A 14,913-nucleotide genomic window follows, 5' to 3' on the forward strand; every position below is an offset into this window, starting at 1 on the left:
TTCAGAGACCAAATCTGGTTCTGTTTTTGCTTCAGAAATCTTTGTTTGAACCCAGTTAGAGAAAATTGTCTCTATTCCCACCCATAAATTGTGTCTTGTAGCCATCACCTCTGCAAGGCAAGTCTCCACTTGCAGCCTTGACCTGCAAAGAACCCTTTCTAATTTTGCATTGAGGTCCAGGACCTTTTTCCTGCCTAAGATAGTTTCTTTCTCCTTGACCGGGACATTGTTCTTCTGTCCCTCTGCCCAGCTCCTGTTCCCCAAAAGGAAATTTCTCTCTTTTGTTTTGATGTGGTTCAAGCTGTCTCTCTCAACCACTGTTTCTTTCAGAAAGACAGATTCTTTTTATTATCTCAGGATGGAGCCGAACAGGTTGCATTGGCTTCTTGCTCTCCCATTTATAGGTGACTTTGCTATACCTTCATGCAAGCTTATGGTCCCAAAGATTGAGTTACACTTTTTCTGTGAAGGTGCACTCCATTAGAGATGTAAGTGTGTCTTGGGCATTTCAGTATCAAGAAGCTGGTTTGCAGATTTGCAAGGGTGCCATCTTGTCTTCTGTTCCCACATTCTTTAAGTTCTAAGGACCCTTTCACACAGGGCGGACTCCTTCAAGTGGATCCGCCTGCTCAGTGGGGGACCCGTCCGCTGATTCCCACTGAGCAGGAGGATGACAGGTCCGTGTCTGCTCTACTTGTGCAGAGCAGACACAGCCCACTGCTCCTCTATGGGGCAGTCAGATGTAAATGGTCCGCCTGTCCGTTTACATCCGACTGTCATCCAGTTTGATTTGGTTCGCTAGGCAGATGGGGAAATGGATCCCCATCCATCTGTTTTTGGAGGACCGGAACGAAAGCAGGTGGTTGTAAAAGGACACATGTCCGTTACATCTGCCTCCCCAGAGAGAACAATGGGTGGTCCGATTGGGTCTGCCTGAAAATTGGACAGATGGACCTTATTAGTCTGCTCATGTGAAAGGGACCGATCAGGTTGATGATTAGCCCTCATTTGTGGTGGTTCTGTGTACTGCAGGCAATCCCCAGTCCTGTTGTTCTTGTCTTCTTTCTTTTTTTTGGTTTTGTTTGTTTTTTTTTAAAGTGGTATTAGCCACCCCCCAGTTGTACTTCTTTTGAACGTCCCAAAGGTTGCCATCCTGTGCCCCTCAATTAACAAGAAAGGAAATGGGATTTTTGTACTCAACGTAAATCTTTTTCTTGGAATCCATTAAGTGACACAAGTCCTACTGCTCTGTGTTTATGATCATGCTTTTGGTACAGCTTTGCTACAAAACTGAAGCATGATGGTAGTGAGAGTGGTTATCCTAGGCTGGCTTTTTTTTTTTTGACAGTGTTCAATCCATCTGTAGGTAGCAGAATAAACTGAAGATTAAAGACCTCCTGTGTCCCTCAGTGGACTCCAAGAAAATTATTATTTTTTTTTTTTAATTTGTTTTTGAAGAGTTCAAAATTCCTAGCAACAAAAGTTGCTTGTTGAGTTTAATAGCAGATTCTTGTCAATGTGAATGGTTTGTGTACTAGTAAAAAAAAAAATGTTCCTGTGTCCTCATGTCTTTTAGGTTTGCGATGATTGTATCGTATTACGCAGTAACATTGGAGCTGTATACGAACGCTGGTGGTATGAAAAACTCATTAACATGACCTACTGCCCCAAAACAAAGGTGCTCTGTCTGTGGAGAAGAAATGGACAAGAGACCCAACTCAACAAGTTTTTCACCAAAAAGGTGAGTCCTGAAAGTGATGAGACTTATTGGGTGGCGGGTCCCCTGAAGTGGTTTGAGTTAGCAAGTCTGTGGATTGTGTGAGTACGGTTAACCACTTCCTGTCCGGACACTTTCACCCCCTTCCTGTGCAGGGCAATTTTCAGCTTTCAGCGCTGTCACACTTTGACAATTGCGCAGTCATGCAACACTGTACCCATATGACATTTTTACCAATTTTTTTGAGACCGATAAAGCTTTATTTTGGTGGTATTTATTCACCGGTGGGATTTAAATTTTTTTTGCTATGTAAATGAAAAAGTCCAAAAATTCTGAAAAAAAAGTGTTTATCTTATAAAATTTTGCAAATACTGTACACTGTACTACTTGTGGGGGGTGATGATTTGTTTTTGTTTTTTTACAGTGATTGCTTTTACACCCATATAGGATGTAAATGCAATCTTTTCTCCTTCTCTCTGTCTGCATTCTTGCAGCCATTGAGAAATACTGAGTGAGTTGTGATTGGTCACAGCTTGTCGCATGGGACAAGGCTGTTGTGAATAGCCTTGTACCATGTGACCTCTGTGATCATTCACAGATTTTACACGTAGTAAGCAATGATGTCACAAGTGACATCTTGCTTAATACTTTGCATGTGATCACTGATTGGCCAATCGGTGACCACATGATTGGGATCCTGTCCGACGATCGGTGTTTCGCTGTGTCCGGAGTACACAGCGGGCACCGGATCGTGGTGCTGCGAGCTACCAGGGAGCGTGCACAGCTAGAAATGGCGGGTGCTGTTTATGAACGGCAACCCGCCCCTGGAGTGCCACCACCCTGGCACTGACAGCAGGCGGACAGCAAGTGCTTAATCACCATTCTCCAGACTCAAACATGATAGTGGTCATACTGCTCTACAGTTATTTCTCTCTATGTCAAGTCCTTTACAGGTCCTGTCAGGGTGGTATAGCCCATTGGGAAGGTGTCGTTTGTTCTTGGTTTCAAACGTTTGGTAGACAAAGCATACATCACAAAGGTCTTTTATTATCCCTGATGATCTGGATGAGTGGATGACTCAGGAACGTCTTTGCTAAGAACACTTCGGATGCTATAACACCAATTCCAAAAAAAGTTGGGATGTTGTGTAAAATCTTCATAAAAACAGAATGCAATGATTTGCATTCTCATAAGTCTCATAAACCTATATTTTATAAACCATAGAAGAACATTTTGTGGCTAATTAGGTTATTTGGTAACAGCCCAGTAACATGATTGGGTATAAAAAGAGCTTCTTAGAGAGTCAGTGTGTCTCAGGAGTAAAGATGGGCACCAATGGTTCACCAGTCTGTGAAGAGCTGCACCTAAAAATTGTTGAACAATTTCAAAATTATCTTCCTCAACATAAATTGCAAAGACTTTAAATATATCAGATTGCACTGTATTAAAAACAGGAATGATTCTATGATAGACTTCACTGCATGGGCTCAGGAATTCTTCCAAAAACCACTGTGAACACCGTTCGCTGTGCCATCCAAAAATGCAAGCTAAAGCTCTAGCATGCAAAGAAGCTAAATCTGAACATGATCCGGACAAATCTTATTTAAACTGGTCTGTTGCAAAGTGGAAAACTGTTCTGCAGTCAGACAAATCAAAATTTGACATTCTTTGATGGGAAAAAAAGAAAGCATGGGCGTTGCCCAGACTCAAAAGGAGAGGGACTTTCCAGCTTATTTTTAGCGCTCCGTTCAAAAGCCTGCATTTCTGATGCTATGGGGGGGGGGGGGGGGGGGGTGCATTATTGGTTATAGAAAGGGCAGATTGCACATCTGGAAAGGCACCATCAATGCTGAAAGATATACCCAAGTTTTAGAGTAACATATGCACCTGTCCAGGCGACGTCTTTTTCAGGAAAGACCTTGCATATCTCACCAGTACAATGCTAAACCACATACAGCATCTATGACCACAGCATGGTTTCATAGTAGAACAGTCCGGGTACTTAACTAGACTTGCTGCAGTCCAGACACTAATTGAAAAGGTTTGGGGCATCTAGCTAAAAATATGAAAAAGACGACCCAGGACTGTTGAGCAGCTAGAATCTTATATCAAGCAAGACTGGGACAACATTTCTCTCCCAAAACTCCAGCAACTGGCCTGTTCAGTTCCCAGACATTTACAAAGTGTTGTTAAACGCATAAGGGATGCTACACCATGGTAAACATGACCTTGTCCCTGTAACAGTAGGCCAGCAAAGAAGACAGACCCAGGTGTCATTATTTACCTTTAAATTTCTCTACAGCATCCACGAAACCCCTAGTACCCTTCCTTCTCTGTTGCTGGAGAGTTCCTGCCTGCCATGCAGTGGTTTGTTTCTGATAGATGCTGAGGTACCTACACTTTGGAGTTCCACAGGGATATGTCATACACTATTTTGCCAAAATTATTGAGACGCCTGCCTTTACACTCACATGAACTTTAATAGCATCCCAGTCTTAGTCCGTAGGGTTCAATATTTAGTTGGCCCGCCCTTTGCAGATATAACAGCTTCAACTCTTCTGGGAAGACCGTCCACAAGGTTTAGGAGGGTGTCTATGGGAGGGTTTGACCATTCTTCCTGAAGCACATTTGTGAGGTCAGGCACTGATGTCGGATGAGAAGGCCCGGCTGCAGTCTCTGCTCTAATTCATCCCAAAGGTGTTCTGTCAGGTTGAGGTCAGGACTCTGTGCAGGCCAGTCAAGTTACTCCACCCCAAACTCGCTCATCCATGTCTTTATGGACCATTCTTTGTGCTCTGGTGCGCAGTCACTTCTGTGCACTTCAGCATGCGCTGACCCCGCTCTGCCATTTTATGTGGCCTACCACTTGGTGGCTGAGTTGCTGTTGTTCCCAGTTGCTTCCACTTTGTTATAATCCCACTAACAGTTGACCGTGGAATATTTAGTAGCCAGGAAATGTCACGGATGGACTTATTGCACAGGTGGCAACCTATCACGGGATCACGCTTGGAGTCACTGAGCTCCTGAGATTGACCCATTCTTTCACAAATGTTTGTAGAAGCAGTCTGCATGCCTAGGTGCTTGATTTTATACACCTGTGGCCATGGAGGGGATTGGAACACCTGAATCCAATGATTTGGAGGAGGTGTCCCTATACTTTTGGCAATATAGTGTATCTCTGATTTGCAGAGAGATTTCAGTAAGTGTTCCTCCAGGTACAGGACAGAGGCGTAGCGAGGATATTTTGCGCCCTTGGACAAACTATAAAATTGGCGCCCCAGCCCCCCTCCCCGTTTAATCACATTTTTCTATTACATTGGATAAGGAAAAACAATTAAAATTTTAATGAAACATTGTATTTAAAGAAGCAAATTTATAGAAATTATGTTCTGTTTAACTAGTTTCTGTTTAATTAGTGCTCTGATTAACACACTAGTAGCCTGTTAATACTTCTGCAGCTCAGTAACTGAAAGCTGTAGCAAGTGTCTGTCTGCAGGAGCCTGACATTGCACCTGCCATCCACTGATTGTGGGTGCAGTAATTTTCAGGCCCCTGTGTAAACGTATAAGTGTACTTTTTTTTTTTTTTTTCTTAACTTAACGGCAAAGGTGAACTTTGCCTTTTATAGGTACATGCAGGCAGGTATTTTGCAGTCTACTTTGCTAGGCTGTTACCTTGAAATGTTTAAGGATGACACAGGTTCACTTTGATGTACAATCGTCAGAAGCCAAATTTTTTCCCCTGTAACTGGCCAGACACCTTGGTGGACCATACAAGAAGAATAGAAAATGCTGGTCTGACATTGCCAAAAGATGCCATTCAAAATTTTTACAACATTGCTACAGTTCCATGGCATGACTCTATTGGCCGCTTTTAGAGCCAACAGCAGGAAAGTTTACCAGGCCCTCTTGGTAGTGCTGTCTTTTATTTTAATGCCTTATTTACTCCAGTTTGTTTTCCTGATCCAGTTGTAGGTATGTCCCAGATATATATATATATATATATATATATATATATATATATATATATATATATATATATATATAATTTCTCCTATGGTGAAAAATAAATTATATATTTTTATGAAAAATGTGACCACAAGCTTATTATCTAAACATTTCTTTTGCCATTCCAGTGTCGTGAGCTGTATTATTGCGTGAAGGAGAGCATGGAGCGCGCAGCAGCACGGCAGCAAAGCATTAAACCAGGTGATCCTGCAATGCTCTCCCTATATAGTCTTACTAGCTTTTGTTAGTTTGTGGAGTGCCTGTTTGGTTTACCAGGAAGCTGGTAGCAGTAGTATTGGCTGAATTCACCATGTTGTGTTATTTGCCATATTCGTTCTTTTCAGACCATGAATGTTATTTTTTTCTTAACTGTCAGTTTGTTGTTTTATTTTGCCTAGCATGGGAGGTAACATGATGATTATAAAAATAGTAAATATCTTTCTGTGCAGGTTTGAAACTTTTTTGCTTAGGTAGTTTGCAGTTGTGCAGCTATTTTCACATGGCTAAAGTACATTTTTTGTTTCTTGGGGGTATAGTCATTATTTTTTAATCCAGGCCAAATTTAGAAGCATCAGCATGTGTTGGCTAACTCTAAGGCAGGGTTTCTCAACCAGAATTCCATGGAACCCTAGGGTTCCTCCAGAGGTTTCTTGGGATTCCTTGAGCAATGTGAAATTTCTACCTTTCAGATAAGTTCCTACTGACACCTTTGATCCTGTTAGCTATCTGTAAGAGGGGAGTTCTTCCGAATGTGCACAAGTGAAAGGACAGTTCTTCCCACTGACCATCACACTAATGAGCAGTGCCCTCCCAACCCTCTTATATTGAACTGTATTGTCTCCCTTTATATTGTAAAGTGCTGAGCAAACTGTTGGAGCTATATACCGTATTTCGCACTCCATAAGACGCACCTGACCATAAGATGCACCTAGGTTTTAGAGGTGAAAAACAAGAAAAAAAAATATTCTGAACCAATGGACTGCAGACACAGTACAGGAGCTGACCAGAGACTGCGGATACAGTACAGGAGCTGACCAGAGACTGCAGACACAGTACAGGAGATGACCAGAGACTGCGGACATACTACAGGAGATGACCCGAGACTGCGGACGCAGTACAGGAGATGACCCGAGACTGCGGACACCGTACAGGAGATGACCCGAGACTGCGGACACCGTACAGGAGATGACCCGAGACTGCGGACGCAGTACAGGAGATGACCCGAGACTGCGGACGCAGTACAGGAGATGACCCGAGACTGCGGACGCAGTACAGGAGATGACCCGAGACTGCGGACGCAGTACAGGAGATGACCCGAGACTGCGGACGCAGTACAGGAGATGACCCGAGACTGCGGACGCAGTACAGGAGATGACCCGAGACTGCGGACGCAGTACAGGAGATGACCCGAGACTGCGGACGCAGTACAGGAGATGACCCGAGACTGCGGACGCAGTACAGGAGATGACCCGAGACTGCGGACGCAGTACAGGAGATGACCCGAGACTGCGGACGCAGTACAGGAGATGACCCGAGACTGCGGACGCAGTACAGGAGATGACCCGAGACTGCGGACGCAGTACAGGAGATGACCCGAGACTGCGGACGCAGTACAGGAGATGACCCGAGACTGCGGACGCAGTACAGGAGATGACCCGAGACTGCGGACGCAGTACAGGAGATGACCCGAGACTGCGGACGCAGTACAGGAGATGACCCGAGACTGCGGACGCAGTACAGGAGATGACCCGAGACTGCGGACGCAGTACAGGAGATGACCCGAGACTGCGGACGCAGTACAGGAGATGACCCGAGACTGCGGACGCAGTACAGGAGATGACCCGAGACTGCGGACGCAGTACAGGAGATGACCCGAGACTGCGGACGCAGTACAGGAGATGACCCGAGACTGCGGACGCAGTACAGGAGATGACCCGAGACTGCGGACGCAGTACAGGAGATGACCCGAGACTGCGGACATTGTTCACAGTCTCTGGTCATCTCCTGTACTGTGTCCGCAGTCTCTGGTCATCTGTACTGTGTCCGCAGCCATTCTCGCGCATGCGCAGTGGGCACCCGGCTGTCACAGAAGCCAGCGCAGGAAGAAGCCAGCGTGCCCACACTAAAGAGAGAACAACTTCAGGTACCCGCTCCCCCTCCCTCCCCAAAGGTCCGCAGTCTCTGGTCATCTCCTGTACTGTGTCCGCAGTCTCTGGTCATCTCCTGTACCAAGTACAGGGAAAATGCCAGGGACTGCGGACATAGTACAGATGACCAGAGACTGCAGACAGTACAGGGGATGACCAGAGACTGCGGACCTTTGGGGAGGGAGGGGGAGCGGGTACCTGAAGTTGTTCTCTCTTTAGTGTGGGCACGCTGGCTTCTTCCTGCGCTGGCTTCTGTGACAGCCGGGTGCCCACTGCGCATGCGCGAGAATGGCCCGGCGCCTTCTGGGACCTGTCATGTCCCAGCAATCTCTGGACCAGTCACAAAGCGCAGCGCTTCTCGCACATGCGCAGTGGGCACTGTCACAGAAGCCGGCGCGGGAACGCTAGACAGAGGAACAGGTAAGGTCCTGCAGAAGAGAAGAGCTGATCGGCCGGCCCGGTATTCTGACATGGTGGCAGCGGCGGAAATACCGGACCAGCTGCTCCATATTCGCTCCATAAGACGCACTGACATTTTCCCCCCTTTTTTTGGGGGAAAAAAGTGCGTCTTATGGAGCGAAAAATATGGTAAATCCTGTATAATAATAATTTGTAGATAGTCATTTTTAGCAGAGGTTCCCTGAGACTGGAAAATTATTTCAAGGGTTCCTCTGTGTTGAGAGGGTTGAGGCTGTTCTAAGGACATATTTAAGCAGTGAATGTGTATTAACCAGGTATTCACTACAAGTGAATCTTCCATGTGTATGTGTTTTAAATTTCATGGTATAATTAACCACCTATGAATGCCTGGTAAATGTCACATTCATGGTTTTATAAATGGGTCCCTAATTTGCACACATAAATCATTTTTATATGGTCTAACAGTCTTTTATTTGAATGGTTTTAATAAGGCTGAGAGCTGCTCTCCAAGACTTAGACTGGGAGGAAATATTGGCATTGATGAACACAACACAGAAATGGGAGTTCTTCGAAAAGACTGTATGTGAATACACTGCAAAGTATATTCCCATGGGCAACAAGTTTAACCCCTTGCCTACCGGGCACTTATGCCCCCTTCCTGTTCAGGCCAATTTCCAGCTTTCAGCGCTGTCGCACTTTGAATGACAATTGCACGGTCATGCAACGCTGTACCCATATGAAATTTTTATAATTTTTTTTGTGACACAGCTTTATTTTGGTGGTATTTAATCACCACTGGGTTTTTTATTTTTTCTTAAACCAAAAACCACTACAAAATTTAAAAAAAAAAATAAAAAAAACTTTTTTTTTTTTTAAATTTTCAAATAAGTGATTTTTCTCCTTCGCTGATGTGCACTAATGAGGCTGCAGTGATGTGCACTGATGGACACTGATAGGTGGCACTGATGAGGCACTGGTAGGTAGCACTGATGGGCACTGAAAGGCAGCACTCATATATGGCACTGTTAGGTTGCACTCACTGGCACTGTTAGGTTGCACTCACTGGCACTGTTAGGTTGCACTCACTGGCACTGTTAGGTTGCACTCACTGGCACTGTTAGGCGGCACTCACTGGCACTGTTAGGCGGCACTCACTGGCAGCACTGATAGCTGGCACTGAAAGGCAGCTCAGACGGGCACTATGTGGCATTGATGTGCACTGGTAGGCACTGATATGTGGCATTGATCTGGCACTGATGGGCACTGGCAGGTGGCATGGATGAGCACGGACAGCTGGCACTGCTAGGGCTACACTGATCATAAGGGCACACTGATCCTCAGTGCCCTGATGATCAATGTACATGTCCCCTCTGAGGAATCCCAATTACCGGCTCTCCTCTCCTGTTAGCGTGACAGCTCGTAAGGAGAGAAATGCCGATAACCGGCATTTCCCTATTTACATATGATCAGCTGTGATTGGACACAGCTGATCACATGACAGAGCCAACATCTTTGGCTATTTCTGTCGATCGGTGATCCGCTGTGTCCGAGGGACATGGCACACCACCGATCGCCGCGCTGCGCGCTCCCAGAGCCGCCTTGCACCTGTCATTGTTTTATATGGCGGGCGCAAGGAGGTTAAAAGGCTAAAAATCTAACCAAAAGTTAAAATCGCTATAGATAAGAAAAGAGCTTTTATTCAATATATAAATGAAGGAACGCTATCATCGTTTAAACATTACAAAGAATATAACAGAATATTCAAAAAGGAAATCAAGGCCGCAAAAATTGAAAACGAACGACAGATTGCAAAAGATAGCAGAACCAACCCCCAAAAATTCTTCAAATCTATTAATAGTACGTAGGTCCGGTCCGGGCATGTACAGCCAGGTCCATAAATATTGGGACATTGACACAATTCTAACATTTTTGGCTCTATACACCACCACAATGGACTTGAAATAAAACGAACAAGATGTGCTTTAACTGCAGACTATCAGCTTTAATTTGAGGGTATTTACTTCACTGATAGTGACAGCTCTTTGGATCTCATCTTGAAAGTTGACAGCAACAGATTCCAAATGCAAATAGCACACTTGAAATGAACTCTGGACCTTTTATATGCTCATTGTAATTGGGATAATGAGGGAATAACACACACCTGGCCATGGAACAGCTGAAAAGCCAATTGTCCCATTACTTTTGGTCCCTTAACAAGTGGGAGGCACAAATGCAAACTGTTGTAATTCCTACACCGTTCACCTGATTTGGATGTAAATACCCTCAAATTAAAGCTGACAGTCTGCAGTTAAAGCACATCTTGTTCGTTTCATTTCAAATCCATTGTGGTGGTGTATAGAGCCAAAAATGTTAGAATTGTGTCCATGTCCCAATATTTATGGACCTGACTGTAGGGCCTTTACACAATAATCTAGAGTGGGTGACTGGGGACAAAGAGAAGGCAAATGTATTAAATCCCTTCTTCAGCTCTGTGTATACAAAGGAGCATGGGGTTGCTCTTGTTTTTTTAAGTAATTTTTAATAATGTATCTGACAATTTCACTATGAAATAGATGGCACTGCAGATCACACTGCAACCTGAAGGGGAAGTGTTTTTTCCATGCTGAGGGCTTATTTGAGCAGGGAAGCCTCTAAGGTAACGGTGTCATAGCTGACACAATCGTAAACCACTGAATGGTTGCTGGTAGTTGTAGGAACAGCTGGGATTGAGAGCCACCAGCTGTACAAAATGTCAGCTATCTCAAAGTGGGGACGTTTGTAAACGTATCCCCAGCACAGGACCTTGTGTCAGGGAATGTTTTTATATATGGATTGGATGAGAAAAAGGGTTAAAACATTTTTTCGAACATAGTACTTGGCGATTACAGTGCAGGTTATTTGCAAATATGCTTGTGCTCAACTCTCTTGTCCTAAATTTTCTTTACAGGTCCAGAGCTTGGTGGTGAGTTCCCTGTTCAAGACATGAAGACTGGGGAAGGGGGTCTTCTTCAGGTGACCTTGGAAGGGATTAATCTGAAATTCATGCACAGTCAGGTATGAGGGGAGTGTGAATGTGGAGGGGAGTATGACTTAGGGAGTGTGCGGTATGCTTGTTAGAAGGGAAGGGCGAGAGCGGGGGACTCCAGCACTGTATTACGTGGATTTAGAAGTGATCACATAGCTGGTTTGTCCGTCCAAGTCCAGTAACATTATGTGCTTTGTGTTTCATAAGTTGTGTTTTATTCCCATAAATCCATTATATGTGTGTAAAGTGTTTTTTTGCAGTGTAGTCATGTCGGGGGCCAGGGTGGGCAACATGTAAGTGTTGGGGTGATACAAGTGTGCAAGTTGCAGTGTGCCGGGTACCCCTATATCTTGAGCTCCCCTCTGTCTCTCAGTCTGTGTTTTCTCTGCTTGCTGTAGCTGTGTGACACATGTGCCGTTTCTCGCTGTCTCTGCTCCATGCTGCCCTTTGCCTGCCGGGGGTGGGTGGTGTCTGGCGCTGTCTCTTTGTAACCCCTCCCTGGCTCGGGCTGACCTCTCCCAGTGCTGACCCTCCATACACAGCTCATCCACAGGTCACCCAGGGGCAGAATGTGATCCTCCAGGTCACCACGGTGGCCTTCAAGTCATCACAAGGTCACCCAGGGCTCCGCAGGTCATTTTAGGGATCATTTGGTTCTTCATCTCATAGTAGAACGATCCGGAGGAAAAGAGGGAACCGGAGGAAGATATCAGTGTTAGAGGTCTTCAGTGCATCCACTGGCTGCAAACAATGTAAAGAAAAAGGAAACCTGAAAAAAAAAAAAAAACTACACTGATACCGCAAGTCAAAATAATAGCCAGCGATTTCCCCCTTCAATGCAGCCTGAGCAAGGCCTGCGCTCCGTGCTGGGTGAGGAGCAGGGATGGATTTGATAACGGGGCTGCTTTTTCCTGGCCTCCCCGTGTTGATGTCTTGGTCTGGGCTGTGTGTTGCTGGGGTATTAGGAAGTGAGGGGAGGTGTGGTCTCACTGTGTCACTAACAGTCTCATTTCTCTCCCACGCTCACTCCTCCTGCAAGGAGCGGAAGGTACTCACTCTGCCGCCATCTTTGCTTCTCGCTGCTCTCTTCCCCCCCCACCGTTAGTTTTTGAGCTGTCTGTGCTACTCCCTCACCTCCCCCATTCCCCCCCTCCCCCCCCCTCCGTCTGACCTCCAACACTTTTTCCCCCCCGGCTTTAGTTATGGTTTACCTCCTGATATTTTGCTGTGTTAGGGTACGTCTTCCCATTACTCCAAAGCTGTTTTTTCCCTTTTCACACATCAGTCTGTTACAGAAATGTTGTGAACACCAGTGGAAATCCTGGATATGAAAAATTAACCAGTGCCTTCTGTCTCTCTCCCTTTCCCTTCAAAATCTCTCTCCTGCTTCCTTTCTTGTCCCTTCTCCTCTCCATTATCTATCTTGTCCATCCCCTCACTTTCTCATGTTCACCTTTTGTTTTTCCTCCGTTACGCCTTTTATTTGTCCCTTTTCTTCCTCTGTACCCTTTTCCTTCCCATTTTTCTGTCCCCTCTCTCCTCCAGGTTTTCATACAGCTGAATCACATTAAAAAGTGTAACACTGTACGGGGCGTCTTTGTCTTGGAGGAATTTGGTAAATACCATCATTGTGCTGCTGGGTCTGTATTGCCATGGCAGTAACTCAGAAAACAGGGTCCCCCCAGAGCTTCTAGTGCAGTAGACGAGAGGGAGTTTTAGGAGTTTGCAGGGAGCCATTGAAAAATCTTTAGGAGTTTGCAGGGAGCCATTGAAAGATCTTTAAAGGGTTATCTGAGTTACTGCTGTATAATATTCTCCATCTGCCTGTGGCAGCTCTGAAAACCTTCCTTCTCCAGATCAGGTAACATGCTACATCAGCTAAGTGTCAAGAGGCAAGCAGAGTAGTTTGCGAAATAGTCTTTTTATCTTCAGATGACTTGAGGAATGTGCTTTTTTTTTTTTTAATTTACATTTCCCCTATTTATTATTTTAAGAGCTAGGAAAAATGTATATAAAACATTTTGTTTTTATGCGAGTAAATATGAAATGTTCTATATGAATTTTTAATATTTACCACTTTCAGGCAGTGAGTTGGCCAGTTTAGTCACTCCTGCTGAGTCATTTTACTGCTATGCTGTAAGTTGTCTGTAATTTGATCTCCTGCTTTTCAGAACTCACACACAGCTAAGCAAGGTCACCTCCCTAACATCTATGTGCTGTATGGGCAATATCTCCCCATGTGGCTATGGCAGCTATGTATAGCAGTATAGACTCTAAAAGTGAGTAAATACTGCGGGGCCGTCTTCTCAGAATGCACATACACTTTACACAATATTAAAACTTTATGGTTTTAAATCTTAAAATAAAAATCTAAAAACATTCCAATTTCCACTTTTAAGGGGGAATCCTGGCAGAATTTAAAAGATTGACAAAGGATTTTCAAGTTTTACAAGCATCTTGGATTGTCAGTCTCACCCTTGTTTTAATGCTGCCTTCAGGGATCCAGACAATGTAGTAGATTCAACTTTACCCGTGGTTCACATATCCGCGTTCCTGCGGTCTGCATTTTGAGCGGGCACGAGAGCCCATTCATTTGAATGGACTTCCATGCCCTGGGACACGCAGGGAAGAAGTCCCTGCACTTCGTCTGAAAAGGCAGCCGGCACGGGAACCTCTGTTCCCAGTATGGTTGCGATTTCCAGTGCGGGCGGCATGCCATTTAGATTTAATGGCACCCGCCCGCGGGTCCGCATTCTTCTGTGCGGGTAGTGCAGCTGCATGGATTTTTGTGCGGATCCGCAGCTGCACCACCCGCACAGATGTGAACCTAGCCTTACTGCTTGTTCCGGTTCATTGACTTGAATTGTTAGCAATTGCTGCAATAGTCTGCCATAGTCTATCATGGCAAGTTCCCTTTAACAGAAAAGCTTTCCTTTCTTTCAAATACCTTCTGTATAGTAAAAGGAGGAAATAGTTTTGTAAACAGTATTTGTTCCTTTTCTTTTTTTGCTGGCACTGGCCTTTGAAGCAGCTTTTTTGCCTTTTGGGAAATGTTCAGTTTTACTTGATGATATAGTGAAGCTGTAGACACAGCTGTTTACATTTCTACAATATATTCCATGCATTTCCTTCTGCCACTACAAAATCTGAACAAGAACCTGTGCCTGCATAAGCAAAGGAAACTGGTAACAAACTTCTACTTACAAGGTTAAATGAACTAAGTTTGACGTGGTATCAGCCACTTGTAGTCCCTTTACAGCTGAGCTCAGACAGGGGAGGGAGAAGCAGTTCAAGGAACCAGTCAGTACTGTAGAGAAATGCTGCTGATAGCAATGATGAGTTCATCAGTGTTCTGCTGCTCCTTTCATGGTCTGTTCACAGGCTGGGGAGCAACAAAACCTGTAGGTGCTGCTTAGATCGGACTCTTGCTGTGCTAGATAGGACTGTGCTATGTGGCAGAACTGTGTAAATCTCAGAACTGAACAGACGGACATACAAATCTTTTGGCAGAAAAAAGGCCCCATTTATGCCCATTTTATTATCCACAAATGTTTTTTTGGACTTCAGCTTTAAAGTGAAACTAAAAACAGAACCATT

At 44.8% G+C, this 14,913-nt stretch overlaps 1 protein-coding gene across 24 annotated transcripts in view; it reads left to right on the top strand.

The window, feature by feature from the left end:
• The window catches only part of MADD (MAP kinase activating death domain), a 174,555-nt gene that overhangs the window by 145,779 nt on the left and 13,863 nt on the right, over positions 1-14,913 (top strand). For 23 of the 24 annotated variants that reach the window (XM_089675785.1, XM_089675775.1, XM_089675781.1 and 20 more), the window contains 4 exons: positions 1,577-1,741; positions 5,853-5,925; positions 11,239-11,345; positions 12,862-12,931. In XM_089675785.1, coding sequence (XP_089531911.1) covers positions 1,577-1,741; positions 5,853-5,925; positions 11,239-11,345; positions 12,862-12,931 — 415 coding nt within the window. The remainder of the gene's footprint in view (positions 1-1,576; positions 1,742-5,852; positions 5,926-11,238; positions 11,346-12,861; positions 12,932-14,913) is intronic. The other variant, XM_089675779.1, reaches the window with a different exon arrangement.

Source organism: Staurois parvus, unplaced genomic scaffold, assembly GCF_062004578.1.
Source record: "Staurois parvus isolate SC_StPar_1 unplaced genomic scaffold, SC_StPar_1.0 ptg000159l, whole genome shotgun sequence".
NCBI classification, from domain to species: domain Eukaryota; kingdom Metazoa; phylum Chordata; class Amphibia; order Anura; family Ranidae; genus Staurois; species Staurois parvus.